At 48.9% G+C, this 16,284-nt stretch overlaps 2 protein-coding genes across 17 annotated transcripts in view; one reads left to right on the top strand and one right to left on the bottom strand.

Annotated features, from left to right (window-relative positions):
- LRRC4 (leucine rich repeat containing 4) overlaps window positions 1-6,640 on the bottom strand; it is a 92,952-nt gene extending 86,312 nt beyond the window's left edge. For 12 of the 13 annotated variants that reach the window (XR_012132142.1, XR_012132144.1, XR_005062707.2 and 9 more), the window contains exons 1-2: window positions 6,502-6,640; window positions 4,443-6,310 (exon numbers count right to left, since the gene is read on the bottom strand). Coding sequence is in view for 2 of the 13 variants with exons in the window: in XM_073238489.1 (XP_073094590.1) it covers window positions 4,443-6,210 (1,768 nt within the window). In the remaining 11 variants the exon portion in view is untranslated. Of the gene's footprint in view, window positions 1-1,342; window positions 6,311-6,501 lie in introns of those variants that run through there. The other variant, XM_017666577.3, reaches the window with a different exon arrangement.
- Window positions 1-16,284, top strand: part of SND1 (staphylococcal nuclease and tudor domain containing 1) — a 406,889-nt gene that overhangs the window by 342,744 nt on the left and 47,861 nt on the right. The gene's annotated exons all lie outside the window — the stretch shown is intronic.

The raw sequence follows: 16,284 nt of genomic DNA, 5'->3' as shown, positions 1-16,284 counted from the left end.
TACCCATGTCCACTGAAGGAAGCTGGAGCTTTCCACTTATAATGGTCATACTCTGGACCTCCTCCCCAAAACATCAGAAATTGTGTTGCAGTGACTCTTCACTACGTAGTTCCTCCCAGCACCCAGCCAGTTGCTGGCCTCACTACATGTTAAACAGCCTTGATAAAGCTAGTATCTCTAAGCCTTAGGAACTAGCCTGTCTACTCTACCTTCATTGATAATAGAATACAGCATTATATCAAATAGCGATTAAAGGTCCTAGAGTAGATCATGGGAATGGCAACCACCACATGGCACTTTAAGAGCCATGGCAGGGATGGATACTGTGGAGCAGAGGAGTCAAGGAGCCCCCTCACCCTGCCCCAGTTTCATTGTTGAGCAAAATAAGCCGAAACCACTCCACTGTGGGGAACTTGCTCACATGGGTGCTTTAAGACCCCTGTCCTCTACTCTGCAAAGCTTGTAAGAGCAAGGTGGGGATTCGGCCAGGCCACCTTTCCCACTGTGAAACACGCTGCCTCACCTACCTCACCCTTTCCCCGATTAGCCATCACCCTCTTTGGGATCCTGCAGTTTGTCTACCAGTGAGATGTCAGAATCAGGAAGCTGTACAGTCCTAAAAGACCAACTCCTTAGTGAGCACACACGGTCCTTGGGCCACTATGGGACCCCTATAGTCAGAATTCGGTCAGGCCTTAGAGCACAGTAAAGCAGGTTCTGCGGAGATGGGAGCTCCAAGAGGTAGGAGAAGAGGACACAGTGCTGTCTGTAGGAAGGTCCCATTCTCACTGTATGTTGGCCCCGAGATAGTCAGTAGGAGCCTGGTGAGGAAGCACATACGACTTGGGAGTCAAGAGACCTGGGTTTCATTCAGTCTCAGCTGTTCCACTAATGTGTGACCTTGGATGTACTCCTTTCAGTTTCTCTGAAGTTCTGTTTTCTTGGTTGTAAAATGTGAAGGGATTAAACTAAATGATTTTTCAGGGCCTTTAAAAAATTCTGTAATGAAAATTCTCTAACTGCGTATAGTCAGCAGCAGCCTTTCCTTCTAATGGTGTTGCTATAACCCCTCCCCTGAAAGGCGACTAACCCGTGTCCCATTCTCAGGTAACAAACCCAAAAGCTGGGCCAGGCCTGATCATAAGTCACCAGCATGGCATTAAAGGCTGCACTGTAGGTGCTCCTGGGACACCTCTCTGAAAAGCTGTCCCGTGTGCCTGCCACCAAGGAGGATATACCCAGTGTTACAGCAAAGGAGGGTTGCTGCTCTAAAAGCTGAAATGTGCCAAGATGGAGAACGAGGCCCAGTGGAAAAGGAACTACCCTGGAAGCTCTAAGGACAAGGACACTTAAACCTAGGAACCATATTCTCAGTCTTCCCCAACTCCTTTGAAGTTCCTTCTAGAAAGCACTTCTCCCTCAGATTCCAAGAAGTGAACATGCTCAGCCCCCAGGAAAGTTTAGGCCCATTTCTCTAGCTCTCCCCTCAGATTGTCATCCAGCCACAGACTCTTGTCGTTCCAGAGCAACTACATAATTCCATGGCTGCCCATACAGCTGTCAAAAATAGAGAGGTGTTCGGCAATTGGCTCCATATTCCCTATTTCTGAAGCAACTACTTTGCTGTCTCTGAATGTGTGCCCTAGAAGCTGTCCTGAACAGCTCAAGTTGTGTCTTGCAGCACTAGGAAAGGGGGTAATTTACTGCTCTTCCAGCCGGTTCTAGCCAAGCCCATCCTTTACACTGCTACAGTTTTTTCTCTTTACTGGCATATAGGATAGTAAAGGAGAGGCAGAGGGCACGTCTTTGGAGCCTACAAACATGAGTGGCAGTTTCTAAGTGTGTGACCGTGCATGCATGCAGCCACAAACACTGATAACAAGAAATGATACCTATATATCCAGGAGAATTAAGGATTGGCTCTCTCTTAGCCATTTCTTATCCAACTGCTACAAAGTGCTCCCTGCCTCTCCCTGTTCAGTGCCAGAGAGATCACACCCACTCAGTCCCAATTCCCCGCATTAGTATAAATACTAGCGCTGAAACAGACGCAGGGTCCCAGTTCATGCAGCCTCCCTGGACGTCACTACTAAGTAAGCATCAGGAGAGACACCCACCACCACCAAGACACGTTTGACTGTTTAGCACCCAGAGAACAGAAGCAGCACTGCCTGTAGGAAATTTAAGCCAAACAAAATTATTGCCGACCTCTTAAATCCAGGTCCCCCAGGGTCCCTGGGCAGAGCCAGTGCTGCCCAACCTGCAGCTTCTGCTGAGGTGGCATTTAACTTCTGGCTGGGTCCCAGGAGCTGAGGCTGACCCATTTCCCCTGCTTTTCCAGGGCATAGGGAAGTTAGTTCTACCCCCTAAAAAAACAGGGACTAACACAATTAGCCCTTGGAAGGCGCACTAGAATCGGGGTGCTTTTATTTAAGCTAAGGAAAGATTGTTGACAGCTTTGCATTTCTCCACACTTAAAAGAAATTCAGCATTCTCTTCCCCTCCCACCTTACCTCTTCTCTTTAAATGAAATAACTTGGTTGATGCTCATAAGAATATATAGATTCAGGGTCTTATTCAGTTTAACCCTTTGGGGACATTGAATTAAAAAGTGAACAGTATTTATTAAAATACAAAAATACACTTTTCTCACATTACAATCAGTGTTCTTTTGTTGTCATTCTCCACCCCACCCAGCCCCCGCCCCCACCTCGACCAACTTTCAAATCTTAATCCTTTCTTTTTAAAGCTAAAATAATAAATGAAAGAAGTTACAGCATTAAATGGACCGGAATAACAGATCTCTGCCTTGGCCACACACACCCACCCTTTCTCTCCCACCTCCTCCCGAGGTAGACCTGGGAGAGGGAAGCCTTTCCCGCATTGTGCCACATTCAGCAGGACTCCATGCAGAACTCCTCAGGTGCATGTGTGTCACTTTTGTTTCATCTTTAGATTTCATGTCTTTTTTTGTGAGCCATCCTGGTTGGGAAAGGCTTCATTTTACTTTAAATGAGCCGGTGCCCTTTTCCTCTCTCCTTGTTCTTCTCTACTCATGTTCTGCCCCCATCCCATCACCACACTCAGTTGACATCAGCTGTGATAATCCCTAATGAATCAGCATTTAGAATAGTCACCAAATCACCAGCCTGAGAAAAGCTTCCACTCCCCCAAGCTCCCACTCCCGACCTCTCCTCCCTCTCCACCTTAAAACAAACAAAACCTTTTCAGAAAATCTCGTAAACTGCCATCATTATCTACAGTCATTTGTCAGATACTGGGAACAACAGGTGGACATGGCACAATGCTAATTTATGGCCTCCTGTGGGTACATCCTCCACTTGGGCTCTCCCTTCCCACCTTCCCACCTCACTCTGCAGTCTCACCGCACCCGCCTCCGGCCACCACCTTCTCAAAGGAAACCCTGAAGAGACGCATGCCTTGCACAGAGTGGGTTAAGGCCAACTGCAGGAATCTGGTGCAGTGTGGAGCATTTGACTGAGAGCTACGCCAGCTCCCTCGCTTGTCTCCTCTCTCCCAAAGAGCTCTGTCAGGTGGGGCGCCTGCATGTCCCTGTGCACAAATGAACCAGACTTGTGCACGTGGACAGACAAAAAGACTCCAGCCCTGTAAGTGTTCATTTAATTGTGGTGGTTTTCTGTTTAAAATACATACACAGATCTATTTTCCCCTTGGCCTCTGATGAAAAAAAAGTATTACCTCTGAACATTTTAGCACAATACAAATTCTTGGTGCTTTTTAAAACTTCTTTTTAAAATAAGACAAATCTGCAAAGACAGCTCTCAGCTTAAGAAAGGTGTCTATAGAAATGGATATTCCCCGTATCCTTGGAAGCATCTTCTAAAAAGTGACAGATTTGGTCTACCCCACCCCACCCCCTCCCAGCAGACCGCACCCTCCTTCTTTAGAGATGTTTGTTGTTGATTTAGTTTGTTTTAACCATATACCAGAAATCCTTTCTGGCAGCATTAGCAGGTTGACTTGTGGCCTCTACCCCACACCATTCCCACAAACCCCACTCCCCCTTTAAATAGAACTTACAAGTTAGAAAATAGGTTTCTTTTGATTTTTTTGTTTTTAAATTTTAATATAATCTGTTTCTTTTACCAGCCCATAGATTTAATATATAAGCATATACAAGAAAAAGTCTCTCCCCACTCTGTACAAAAGTTGCTGTCTTTTTTTTTTTTGTGCGTTCTATTGCATTTTGTAAGTTTTTGGGGGGCAGGGGAGTCATATTTGAGTTTCCTGTACCTTGTCCTTGGTATGGGTCTGAATTATGTAAGGTTCAGAGATAGTGGTGACTGTGGGGTGCAGAGAGTTCCCCAGGCTGTTTTCTGTCCAGTGGGCCCCATGTGCTGGTTTGTAGGTGTTGTAGTTAATATGGTCATGAATTGTGGGCAGCACTACTGCCCCCTCACCTGATACGCCTGATGGAGCTGCTGTCGCTGCAGATGCCGCCGCTGGGATGTCTTCATCCACCTGGATGATCTCGACTGTCCGAGCGGCCGTGACTGTACTCCGCCTCTGGTGCCGCTTGCGGAGTTTGTAGAAGACAATCAGCATGGCAGCCGCTAGCAGGGTCACTGCCACGAAGCAGCCAATGATGATCTTGGTGGTCTTCATGACTTCATCCAGGCTGGTCTGCATCTTATCGTTGATGTCTGTTGCGGGTACCGCCACCTGCTTGGGCACACGGGTGGTCTGGATGAGCACTGTGGTAGAGGTGGTATATGCCGGCTGGTAACCAGTGGATGTGGTGGGAACAGGCTTGTACTTGTGCGTCGTGTCCTCGGGCGAGATCTCGGTGGTCTCCACTGTGACTGTGGTGAAGAAGCTGTAGTTGGAGGTGTTGAGCTCGGCCGTGCTCACGTTGAGGTAGGCCGAGGCATTGGAGTTGCCTGCCACGTTGGTCACCATGCATGTGTATATCCCCGTGTCCGAGAGCAGCACATGGGAGAAGTTCAAGGTGCCGTCGTTGAGGACAGAAATTCGTGGGTGGCGGGAGGCGTGGCTGAGCACTGTCCCATTGGGCAACAACCACTTCACAGAAGACATAGGGGGAGTCCGACACTTAAGTTCTGCCATCCGACCCTCAGAGATATTGAGGTCCCGAGGTGCGTCCATGATGAAGGGGGCAGAGCACTGGAAGGCAGCCTGGTCCACCTCCACCAGGTAGCGACCTCGCATGTGCAGGGGAGCATGACAGCGGCCACAGCAGGTGGAATTGGTAGGTATGTACTCCCGAAGCCACCAAGCTAGCCACAAAATGTCACAATCACAGTTCCAAGGATTATGGTGTAGGTGCAACTCCACCAGGTACCTCAATGGGGTAAAGAGGTCATGGGGCAAAGAAGAGAGATTATTGTGGGCCAAGTTGAGTTCCACAAGCGAGGCCAGTCCATCAAAAGCATTACGCTCAATCAAGCTGACCTGTGAGTTCATGACCCATAGCTTCTTGAGGGAGCTTAGGCCGTGGAAGGAGCCAGGCCTGATCTCAGGGAAGTGGTTCCCTGACATCTCCAGCTCCTCCAGCCCCACCAGAGGGGTGAGATTGGGCATATCTTTAATGTTGCACATGCCCAAATTCAGGTACTTGAGGTTGAACAGCCCCTCAAAAGCCCCCTCAGAGATATACTCCAGCTTCTTGAGCTCCCCCAAGTCCAGGCGCATGAGAGAGGGCACCCGGTTGAAGGCATAAGAAGGGATACTTTCTATGGGGTTGTTGCGAAGCCAGAGTTCCCGCAGCTTGGACAGGTATTCAAAGGCGCCACTCGGGATGACTGTCAGCCAGTTGTCAAAGAGCTCCAGGGTGTTGAGGCTGGCCAGGCCATTGAAGGCCCCCACCTCGATCTGCCGGATGGAGTTCCTGCCCAGCTGCAGGACCTCCAGGTGGTGAAGGTGTCTGAAGGTGTCGGCCTGGATCATCTGTATGTTGTTTTCCATGAGGTTGAGGTACCGGGTATTGGAGGGAATACCCTGAGGGACCTCGGAGAGGCCCCGGCGGGTGCACACCACCTTGCTGAACTGGTTACTGCACGAGCAGACAGACGGGCAGTTCTGGGGCCCGGCTGAGGCGGCAGCAGCGATGGCTGCACACAGAATCCACACTTGCACCGTGAGGTAGACAACGGGGAGCAGGACGGCATTCCAGGTGTGGTGCACAGTTACCTGCCACAAGAGCTTCATGGTGTGGCACGTTCATAATTCACCATCGCCTGGGATTTTGGCTCGGAAAGGAGAACCAGCCCTACCCCGGCTTAAGTGAGCTAGGAGCTCCTCTTTCCATCTGGAGAAAGAGGTGGGGAGGGGGCGATTAGAGAGATGGGGCAGAACTGCCGGGAGAAAAAAAATCATGCCAAACTAAAGCTTGGCCGCTGGTCTCCCAGCCCCCCCGCGAGGCCAGCCCTCGAAAAGCTGAGACTTTCTTTCCCCCATTGCAACCATTCCCCACCCAATTAATTATTCGCTGTCACCTACCTTGGAAGGAAGGAAAGAATTGGCGTGGTATCCTTAAGCGTTCTCCACGGGAGCTGGCCACACCGTTCCCATTCTTACTTCTTAGTTTTAATTAACCAAAGGGGGAAGTGGAGGGAGTGGGGAGGAGAGGAGAGGGGAGGGGAGCGGAGGGGTGGGGGAGACAAAATGGCTTCTAGTAAATCCGGAGCCGGCTACGGCTTCGCCGCGGAGTTGAGGCGCGCCGCGCCGGGGAGAGCCAAGGCCCGGCGGGCTATGCAGGTGCATGCCCCCCCATCAGCCCGAGGAGCGGCGCCAGCAGCGCTTCCCAGCTTTGTCCTTGGACCCTGGCACCCGCTCGTACCAGCCAAGGGGGAAGCCGCCTCATTGCCGGAGTGTGCCTCCGGCGCCCCCAGCCCGCTCCCGGGGCTGCCACCGACGGGGAGCGTGGGGGCGCCCGAAGCCTCCCAGGCCGCGCTCGCTTGCCCGCCCGCGCGCTCGCCACCGCTGCTGCGCTGCCCGTGTGAGCTCCTTGTGTCGGCCGCTCCCGGGCCGGAGGCAGCCGATGCAGTCCTTAGCTTGCGGTGCTGCGAGAGTTAAAAGGAGGTTTCCGTGGCTCCGGCGCCCTCCCCGGACACACGCCCCCTTCTTTCCTTGCTTCCTCTCTTAAGGGTTAAAAAGATAAAAACTGGGCTTAGTTTCCCAGTCCGCCGTCTGCTGTCGCGAGGAACAGTAATCCGTCCAGCCCCCTTAGGGGCCGAGCGTGGAGGCAGCGCCAGGACCAGGTTCACCGGCCGGAGCAGCGCGCAATGGTCGCGCCCGCACCGCAGGCCCCTTCAGGGAGTCCGGGGGCGGTGGCCGCAGCTGGGCCCCCGGCGCGCCTCGGTCTCTGGCTCGGTGCCGAGGGTGCGAGTCCGGGGCTTCTTCGGCTCGTGGCGCCTTCAGTGGCTGCGCTCCCTGAGGACTGCTGCAGCGGCCCGAGCGCTGGCGGCGGCGGCGGCGGCGTGAGCCGCGGGGGTCGCGGCTGCGGGAAAGGCTCCGGAGCCCGGGAACATGGTCCCCGCTTGTTAGCGGCGGCGACAGCAGCGGGTCCCCTGCGCTCGGCGCCCACCGACTCCTCCTCGCGCCGGGCTCGCGGTGTTGCAGGCAGCAGCCACGCAGACTGCTCTCTCATCCTTTTGTCCTTCAGTCAGAACGTGAATGTACTGCTGACGCATACTGTTCTGGGGAGAAGATTAGCGTGATGCAGTGCTCTTATATATTAACACCGCTCCCCCTCCGCTGCCTGCCCTCGAGGGGTTAACACTGGCGCCTTCCAGCGCAGCGCAGCCCCGAGCGCCGCGGCTCCGTCCGACCTCCTCCTCCCTTCCTTCTTCCTTCCTCCCTCGTTCCTCTCTGTCCCCCACCCCCCACCCCCCCGCCCCGGACCGCTTCCTCCCCGCCCCCTCTAGTCGCGGGGAGCCGGCCGGCGAGCGGGCGAGGGAGCCGGAGTGAGCGTCAAATGAGGGGCTGCGCGCAAGTCGCAGGCGTTCGCAGCTATTTTGGTCCGGTGGAGGGAGCCGCCGGGTGGCCGCTGATAGGCTGCCCCGGCGCGGGGCTGCTGCGGAAGAGGCCCGGGCCCCTGCGCCTCGCCCCCGAGCTTTGAGCACCCTTCGGTCTGGCCGCGGTGGGCTCAGGGGCCGGGAAGCTGGAGGCGCGGCAGCCCGCGGCAGGGCTGCTGCAGTTGGCCGGCCTCCCGCCCGGACCGCGTCATCCTCACTCCCGCCGACTGCTGGCGGGGCGCCTGGCCGCGCGTCCCAGGCAGCCTTCTCAGAGTTCGGAGCTGCGCTGTGGGGACGCGGGGGTGGCCGCGGCAGCTTGGAGAAGACGGAGAGCCTGGACTTAGGGGGCAGCCCTGTGCTGTTGCACAGATGCCTATCCGCCTTGCCCCCTCCCTTGCAAATTTTCCTCATTCCCTTCTCAGCTTTAACTAGGGCTTTAAATGATAGTTTTCTTAATGAGGGCTGCGGGGGAGGCAAACAGTGGAAGGAAAGACCACGTGCGAGAACCTGGAGGAATGACGACCTGGGACATCACAACAGCCCGCTGGAAGGATTGAGGTGAAGCTGTTCATTCATGGAGCCAGCTGCAGCCGCCGCTTCCCACCCCGTGCCTCCCTTTCCCCTCCCTGTGTCCAGAGAATGAGGTGGTGCGTGCTAAAGCCTTCTGCCCCGGGAGCTTCATCAGTTCGTTCCTCTTTGTTGCTGGGACTCCTGAGAAGAATTGCATAGCATCCTGCCCCTATTTCTGCTGACATATTTGAGAGACCGGTGTAGAACAGGACTAGGTCAACCTTTTCCCATCCCGGAAAAACACTGCCCACCCTTTCTCTGCCCAGTGGGAGTGGAGCTATCTGTGGCTAAGCCCCGAGAGAAGCTTATCTGACAGAATATGACAGTAGTATTGTTTTTTACAAGGGCTGCCTCCAGACTCATCTCCCTCACCCCTCTGTCCCCACCCCCGCACTTGGCAAAGCTTGTTTTTTACACACACATCACCTGCACAGGGCCTATTGCTTAAGGGCCAAGAGGTCCTGGATTTCTCAGCTTTCTAGATCCTACCACCCCCATATCTCAGTATTAGCTGCTGCCTGGTAATCTGAACCCCTTTAAATGTGCCAGTGAATTCTTGAAGTCCTGGCAACAGTTCAGTTGTAGGCAAGTTAGATTCTCCACTGTTCACCTAGACCTTTTTATTATGGATTTGCAGTCAAATAGTACCAACATTAATAGTTACTATGTTGCCTAAGATAACATGGTAAGTGGTCGGATGAGGATTTGAACCCTGGCAGAGCTCAGATGTCTAGGAACTTAGGTATAGAGGTGCTTCTCCAGGGTTCCCTCTCAGCCTAAGAATTCAGGTTTTGATCATCCATTTCAACAGTCTTTACTAGGCTATTTATCTACTACATGCCCTCACTAAGAATGCATGGATGGGTGGATAGATAGATAGAGACATCTATCTATCTATCTATCTATCTATCTATCTATCTATCTATCTATCTATCTATCTATTTATCTATCTATCTATCTATCTGTGCTTGTTTAATCTTCATCTATCCCAGGAAGTAATTGTGACAATTGTGACAGTTGTCTCCATTTTACAGATGGAGCTACTGATCTCAGGCTAACAAATAACATCCCCAAGGTGATAAACCCAAGAAAGCAATGGAGCCAGTGCTTCAGTCCGATCTTGTAACCCTGACCCACTGTAACAAAGACATCCAATGTGTCTATTGTGCAGAGAGTAAATGGCAGAGGCAAGGAATAGGGAAAGATGTTATAAAAAAAGATGAGTAATGGTATATGAGACAAAAATGGAATGAAGGGTAAGGGAGTAGGGGCCGAGAAAATAGCCCCTTTTTTTCTTAACCTTGTTTCATTAGCAATGATTAATCAAGAGAAATGGAGGTACATTGAACCTGATACTAGAGTTTGTTTCCATCTGGGCTGTTGAGTGCCTTATTTTGCTTTCCTGTCTACATCTCCATCTGCATATCATCAGCTTCAAGCAGGACACTACTTTCTTCTAGACCCAGGAAATAGTAACCTAGCCTGACAGGGATCTGTGGAGAATTAGGAACATGCTGTGCTAGTGAGGGTTCCTCTCCCTGCTGCAGCTGGTTACCTGCTGGTACAGGGTCTAGATGGCACACTGGTGTCTGGCTGCCCCTCCCTCCTCAAGAGAAGGATGCTGATTGGGCTGGTTCCTGCTGGTGTCCAAACTCGGGCCCCATCTGTTCAGCTCCAAGCCTAGCAAATGAAATGTTCTGCCTCCATACTCTGTAGGTAGATGGAAGGGTGGGCTGCCTTGGATCAAACCAGTCCTTAGTAATGAGGTTATCTCCCAGTAAGTATTTGTGATGGCTGATGAAGATGAATATGCCCAGCTCTATGCAGCCCATGGAGTTTTAAATGGGGATGCTTTGCCCTTTGTAGGCCAGCCAGGCTGAGAGAGTGCCATAGAAGCTATACACTAGACTGAGCAGGTGGTGGGGCCATCACAGCACACAGCGCTTCTGAACTGAAAGTGCCTCTGAAGACTCTAATCCTGTAACCCGAGCATCATCATCCAGCCATTGTCTGTTACTCCTCACAGCCCCCTACTTCTGACTGCTTCTTTGATTTGGAGCGGTGCCACCAATGAATAAAAAGATGAGGAAGGCTAAAGTTTGACAGAGGGGAAGGAAGAAGCCCTGGGCTGAGAATGTTTTCACTTGGAGTTTCGCACAGAGACTGCTGTGATAAAGCCAAAGAGAGCTGAGGAAGCCAGCTGGTGATTGGACAAGACCTGAGTCAGCTACACTAATAATGAGATACTTGAATTCTGCCACTGATCAGGCATGTGACAAATTTTAGAACCACCCTAAACCTTAGTTTCTTTTTTTTTTACAATTCATTTTTTTTATTTTGGTATCATTGATCTGTAATTACATGAGCAACATTATGGTTATTAGACTCCCCCCATTATCAAGCCCCCACCACATACCCCATTACAGTCACTGCCCATCAACACAGTAAGATACTGTAGATTCACTACTTGTCTTCTCTGTGTTGTACAACCTTCCCCGTGCACACACACACACACACACACACACACGTTATATCTGCTAATCATAATGCCCCTTATTCCCCTTCTCCCTCCCTTCCCACCCATCATCCTTCCCAGTCCCTTTCCCTTTGGTAACTGTTAGTTCATTCTTGGGTTCTGTGAGTCTGCTGCTGTTTTGTTCCTTCAGTTTTTGCTTTGTTGTTATGCTCCATAGATGAATGAAATCATTTGATACTTGTCTTTCTCCGCCTGGCTTATTTCACTGAGCATAGTACTCTCTAGCTCCATCCATGTTGTTGCAAATGGTAGGATTTGTTTTCTTCTTATGGCTGAATAATATTCCATTGTGTAAATGTACCACATCTTCTTTATCCATTCATCTACTGATGGACACTTAGGTTGCTTCCATGTCTTGGCTATTGTAAATAGTGCTGTGATAAACATAGGGGTGCAAATGTCTTTTTGCAACTGGGCTACTGCATTCTTAGGGTAAATTCTAGGAGTGGAATTCCTGGGTCAAATGGTATTTCTATTTTTAGTTTTTTGAGGAACCTCCATACTGCTTTCCCTTAGTTTCTTCATTTCTAAAATTAAGGAAATGGACTAGAAGGTTCCTTCCAGCCCTTCTCAAATATGCCGCTCTGAAGGTTGACCCTTTGGGATTATAGCCAAGTCTTGGAAATCATCTGGACTTAACTCTCAGTTTACAAATTTCATTAATGAAGTTCAGATAGGCATAGTGACTTCCTAAAACCTCGTGAGTTATATCTGAGTCTCCCTTCTGAGCTCAGTCCCTCAGACAAGGTGACAGTTAAATGACTAATTGGCATTTAAACCTGGGGTTTGAAGATATTTCTAAATGCGTGCCTTGTGTACTGTCTTACATGCAGGTGCTATCATTGTATTTTGCTGGACTGGGATAAAAGGTATGTCTTTGATAGAGCTAGTGTGCCATTCTGAGTAATTTTGGACCCCTAATAAGAAGTGGAAGAAATGGTAGTCCAGGGACTAACTCCAAGAGGACCCAGAACTACCTCACCCAGCCAGGATAATGGGACTCCTGCTAGCGTTAAGGGCTAGACCACTCCCCACCCTGTCCTGCAGCCCTGAGGCATTATCCTGAGCGGCCACTAGATGTCCATAATACCTCACAGGGCTTGCCAGCAATGAGCAAGCTTGGACAGGGTACTATTTTTTTGGCCTCCAGTAGGCTTTAGGGCCGTTTAAGGTAGGTCCCTCAGTGGCAGGAAGATGACATACTCTGAAACTGTAGTTCCTATTTGCATACTGTTTGGCTGCCAGGCCCTACTCAAGGATCTTTTCCATTTTTACAGTCAGTATGTTGCCATTTGGTCTATGAACAGAACAATAGCCAAGGGTTTTGGTAAGCCAGAGGAAGGAGAAAGAAGAAAAATGGGACAGGAATTCTCTCCACAAAGGGAAGGAAAACTGTCAGTTGACTGGTGAATTAGCAATGACAAAACAGTGTAAGAAACGGTCTCTATGGAAGTAGTCACCTCCTCCGCCCAACAGAGCAAACAACGATGTGCACAAGTCTGTGTGTGTATGTATGTGTGGCACATTTTCATCTCCCACCCATGTGTCCAAATCTCTCCAGGGTCAGCCAGTCATGGGGTTTCTGATTAATGGGTAAAGTCACCATTTTGCAAAAAATTATGTAGTTTTTCTTGTCTGTGATCCTGTGGTGAGGCTGTGGCCATGCCATTAACTACCCACAGTCATAATGGATGGATTTTGTTCCTGGAACCTGATGATTCAGGGCAACACAGCTGTTGAAGAATTACCCACTCTTCCAAGTGCCCTCAGAATCCACTGTGCTTTTCCCCCAAGAACTCTGCTCTTTAAGAAGTCAAAAGGTAGTAGACAAAATAAACAAAAACACTCTCTGCAGGTCCTATCCAAAGCAATTTGTAAAAACCTCAGCAAGGAAAAGACAAGATGCTTAATAAGAATGGCAAAAAAAACTATAGGATGGAAGAGCCTTTTCTTCTCCTCTGAGGCTGGTTTCCTGGGCGTGTCCACTTGTAGGCTGCCAGGCCTGAGAAGGGAGAAACCTTCCAATACCCCACTGCCTCCTCTTTTGCGATTGTTAGTTCTGTGCCCATTCTGGCCATAATTACCTGCATGTTCAAACATACCAGAGAAGTCCAGCCAAGAACCTTGCAAGTGCTCGCCTCTGCAGGTGTACTAGACCTTACAGACTCTTGTGATTTATCCTTCTCTTTAATTGCCTTTGTATGGCAGTAACAATAATGATGTTAACAGCAGTGTTTACTGGAGTGCCCATAGGTATACTTAAACATACTTAATCCTTACAACATTATTTGAGATGGGTACTGTTAGATTTTCTTAGCTTTCTCAGAATCACAGAACTAGTAAGTGACTGTGTGAGTTTCTTAAGGCTGTCATAACAAATGACCACATATGTAGGGCTTAAAACCTCAGGAATTTATTTTCTCACAGTTTTGGATGCTAAAACTGTGAAACCTGGCAAGGCCACACTGTACACACGGGTCCTGGGGAAAGCCTGTTCTTGCTTCTTGCACCTGTTAGCTTCCAATGACTGTCACATTGACTTGTGGCTGCATCACTTCAAAATCTTTGGTCACATCTAGTCCTCCTCTTTGTGACTTCAAGGACTTGTCGTTAGGTGTAGGCTCCATCTGGATAATCCAAGATGAGTTCATCGCAAGATCCTTAATTACGTCTACAAAGGCCCTTTTCCAAAATAGGATCACATTCACAGTTCTGGGGATTGGAACAGGGGGTATGTTTCTGGGACTAATTCAGCTCACTGCAGTAACAGAGCCCCACTTTGATCTCAGATCAGCCCAGCACCCGAATTCTAAACCTCTATGATGCTGAGATGTGCCATGTAAGAGGAAGAGGAAGGGAAAGCTACGTGTGACAACCAGTGGGTGACTCCACCACTCTGTGTGCTTGTGAGGGGTAGAGGAGCCCTGTGGGAGCTGTATGGCCTCCCACTGGAAAGCTGGGGTGAGACAGTCACACCCAGTGGTGCAACAGTTACAGAATATCGCATGAGCCAAGAGAAGGGGGTAAACGGATGGCAAACTTGAGAAATGTGCCTTCAGTTATCCGCTTTTTTTGCTTTCTTGATAATTTTCTCAGTCTTTCTTTACATAGCCTCTAGATTTTACTCTAAAGACCTGGGAAGACTAAAACATTTATTAGCAATGATAGAAGTACCTCTTGGCATTGCTACAAAACTTGGCCCAACTGTAACTAGGTCACAGAAATGTTGAGCTTCATACTCTGAATCAGAAATTGAGAGACACCTCAAGATCAGAGCCCCTGAGATACATGGGTGGGACTGAGCGTTACGTATAGAAGCATGGGGTTCTCGTATCTCCACTATGAATTGGGCCCTTAATCCAGGAGTTCATGCCTGCAATTAGCCTTTTCACAGACAAACACACAATGCATGTATAAATATGCATATTTTGGTTGAGGGGAAAGCCCAACCATTTTTTCCCAAAACTCATTGAAGATAGTGTGTGAGCAGGCAGCTGATCGTGGACAATTACATCAGCAGTGACTGTGAAAGTGTCCTGCATTCAGGAAGCCTGAGTGTGAATCCTGGCTCTGCTTTTTCCATACTTCTGTAAGTTACTTCTTTAAGGGTCAAATTCTTCATCTGTAAAGCAAGATTTATAACTGTACTTATTTTCTGGTATTTAATTAGACTAGAAGCAAGCAAGGGCAATCAGTTAATTTTAGCAAATTACAGTAGTAGAAGCTATTATTTTCTAATATGGTAACTAGTAAGAAAGGAAATATTTTATCCAAACCCAATGAGGGAATCTTTTTTTTCTGGACTGATCTGTTCTTGGTATTGCACCTAATTTGGATTTTGCAGTTCTTCATTCAAGATGCAAGGTAGTTTTCGTTGTTTGTTTGTTTTTAACAGTTAATTTTTTAAAATTTTGATATCATTTTAGATTCACAGAGAGGTCAGAAATATTTCTGATTCACCCTTCACCCAGTTTCCCTTATGTTAACATCTTACCTAGCTACAGAACATTTATTCAAAGCTAAGAAATTAACCTCTTTTTAAGGCCTAGATTTTTATTTTCTCCCTCTGCAGTGTATTCTCAACAGCCACTAGAGCTATTGTGACTTTATATCAGATTGTTACTGATTTGCTTAAAAGACTCTAGGTGTCTTCCCTTCATAATTCAAGTAACAAGCAGTGTTTGTGGGGTGCCCCAGACCCTGAGCCGCCAGCCCTTGCCCGCTTTCCTTCCCATTCCCTGCATTCAGCTACACAGCTCGACTTCCTCCTCTTACATCACTTTAAGCTGGTTCTCCCCATTAGTGCCTTTCCTCGCTACCTGGAATGCTCTTCCCCCACATGTTCAGGGTCTTGAATCCACCTTGAGGGTGTCTCTTCAGAGAGACTTTCCATGACTACCCTGTTAAATGTACTCCACCATTCACAGTCCCATCACCAGCTTTACTTTCTTATTTTATATCCCATCATCTGAAATTGTCTTCTTCATGTATTCGCTTGTTGATTGCACATCCCCATGAAAGCAGAAGGCTTCCCATTTTGTGCCCAAGACCTAGATCATAGCTGAGAAATAATTATTTCAGAGGAGAAAGGACTATTCCTTGGCATATGTGAATAAGAGCTCAGTCCTTGGTGGGGTATCAGTAGCCCTCGCCCTAACTCTATAAATCTTTGAAAAGATAGGTGAAGAATTACCAGGCTTTGTGTTGTTGTTGTTGTTGTTCTTGTTTTTAAAGCTGGGAAAATTAAGAAGGATCCTAGTGACCTTAAGGTTTAACCAGAGCTCAATTTTTAGAATTCCTAGCCCCTTGCTGACAGATTATGGATGACGGCTTTAGGGAGGCATCATAAAGGCTCCCAGGTTCTTGACAGTCGTGGATACATGAGAAGTGAGCAGAAGAGAGCAAATGTGCGTATAGGTCCACAAATACACGTATCTCTGCTCATGTACGCATATGCCTGTCATTTTCAAATTTGCCAAAGTGCATTTTCTCCAGAGGGAGTAGGGGCTGTTCAGCCTGAAATAGGGAACACCAGGACAGTAAGATCAAATGCTTTGAAAGTGGCTGTGCCAACGCTTTTTGCTAATTAAAGAATGTTAGGACAATCACCACTAGCAGCAGTAAAGGGCGCCCCATTACCTCGCTTTATGGAGAGCTGAG

This window comes from Manis javanica, chromosome 6 (assembly GCF_040802235.1).
Source record: "Manis javanica isolate MJ-LG chromosome 6, MJ_LKY, whole genome shotgun sequence".
Lineage (NCBI taxonomy): Eukaryota > Metazoa > Chordata > Mammalia > Pholidota > Manidae > Manis > Manis javanica.
Note: the sequence above shows the minus strand (reverse complement) of the source record. Positions and strands in the feature narration are given on the sequence as shown.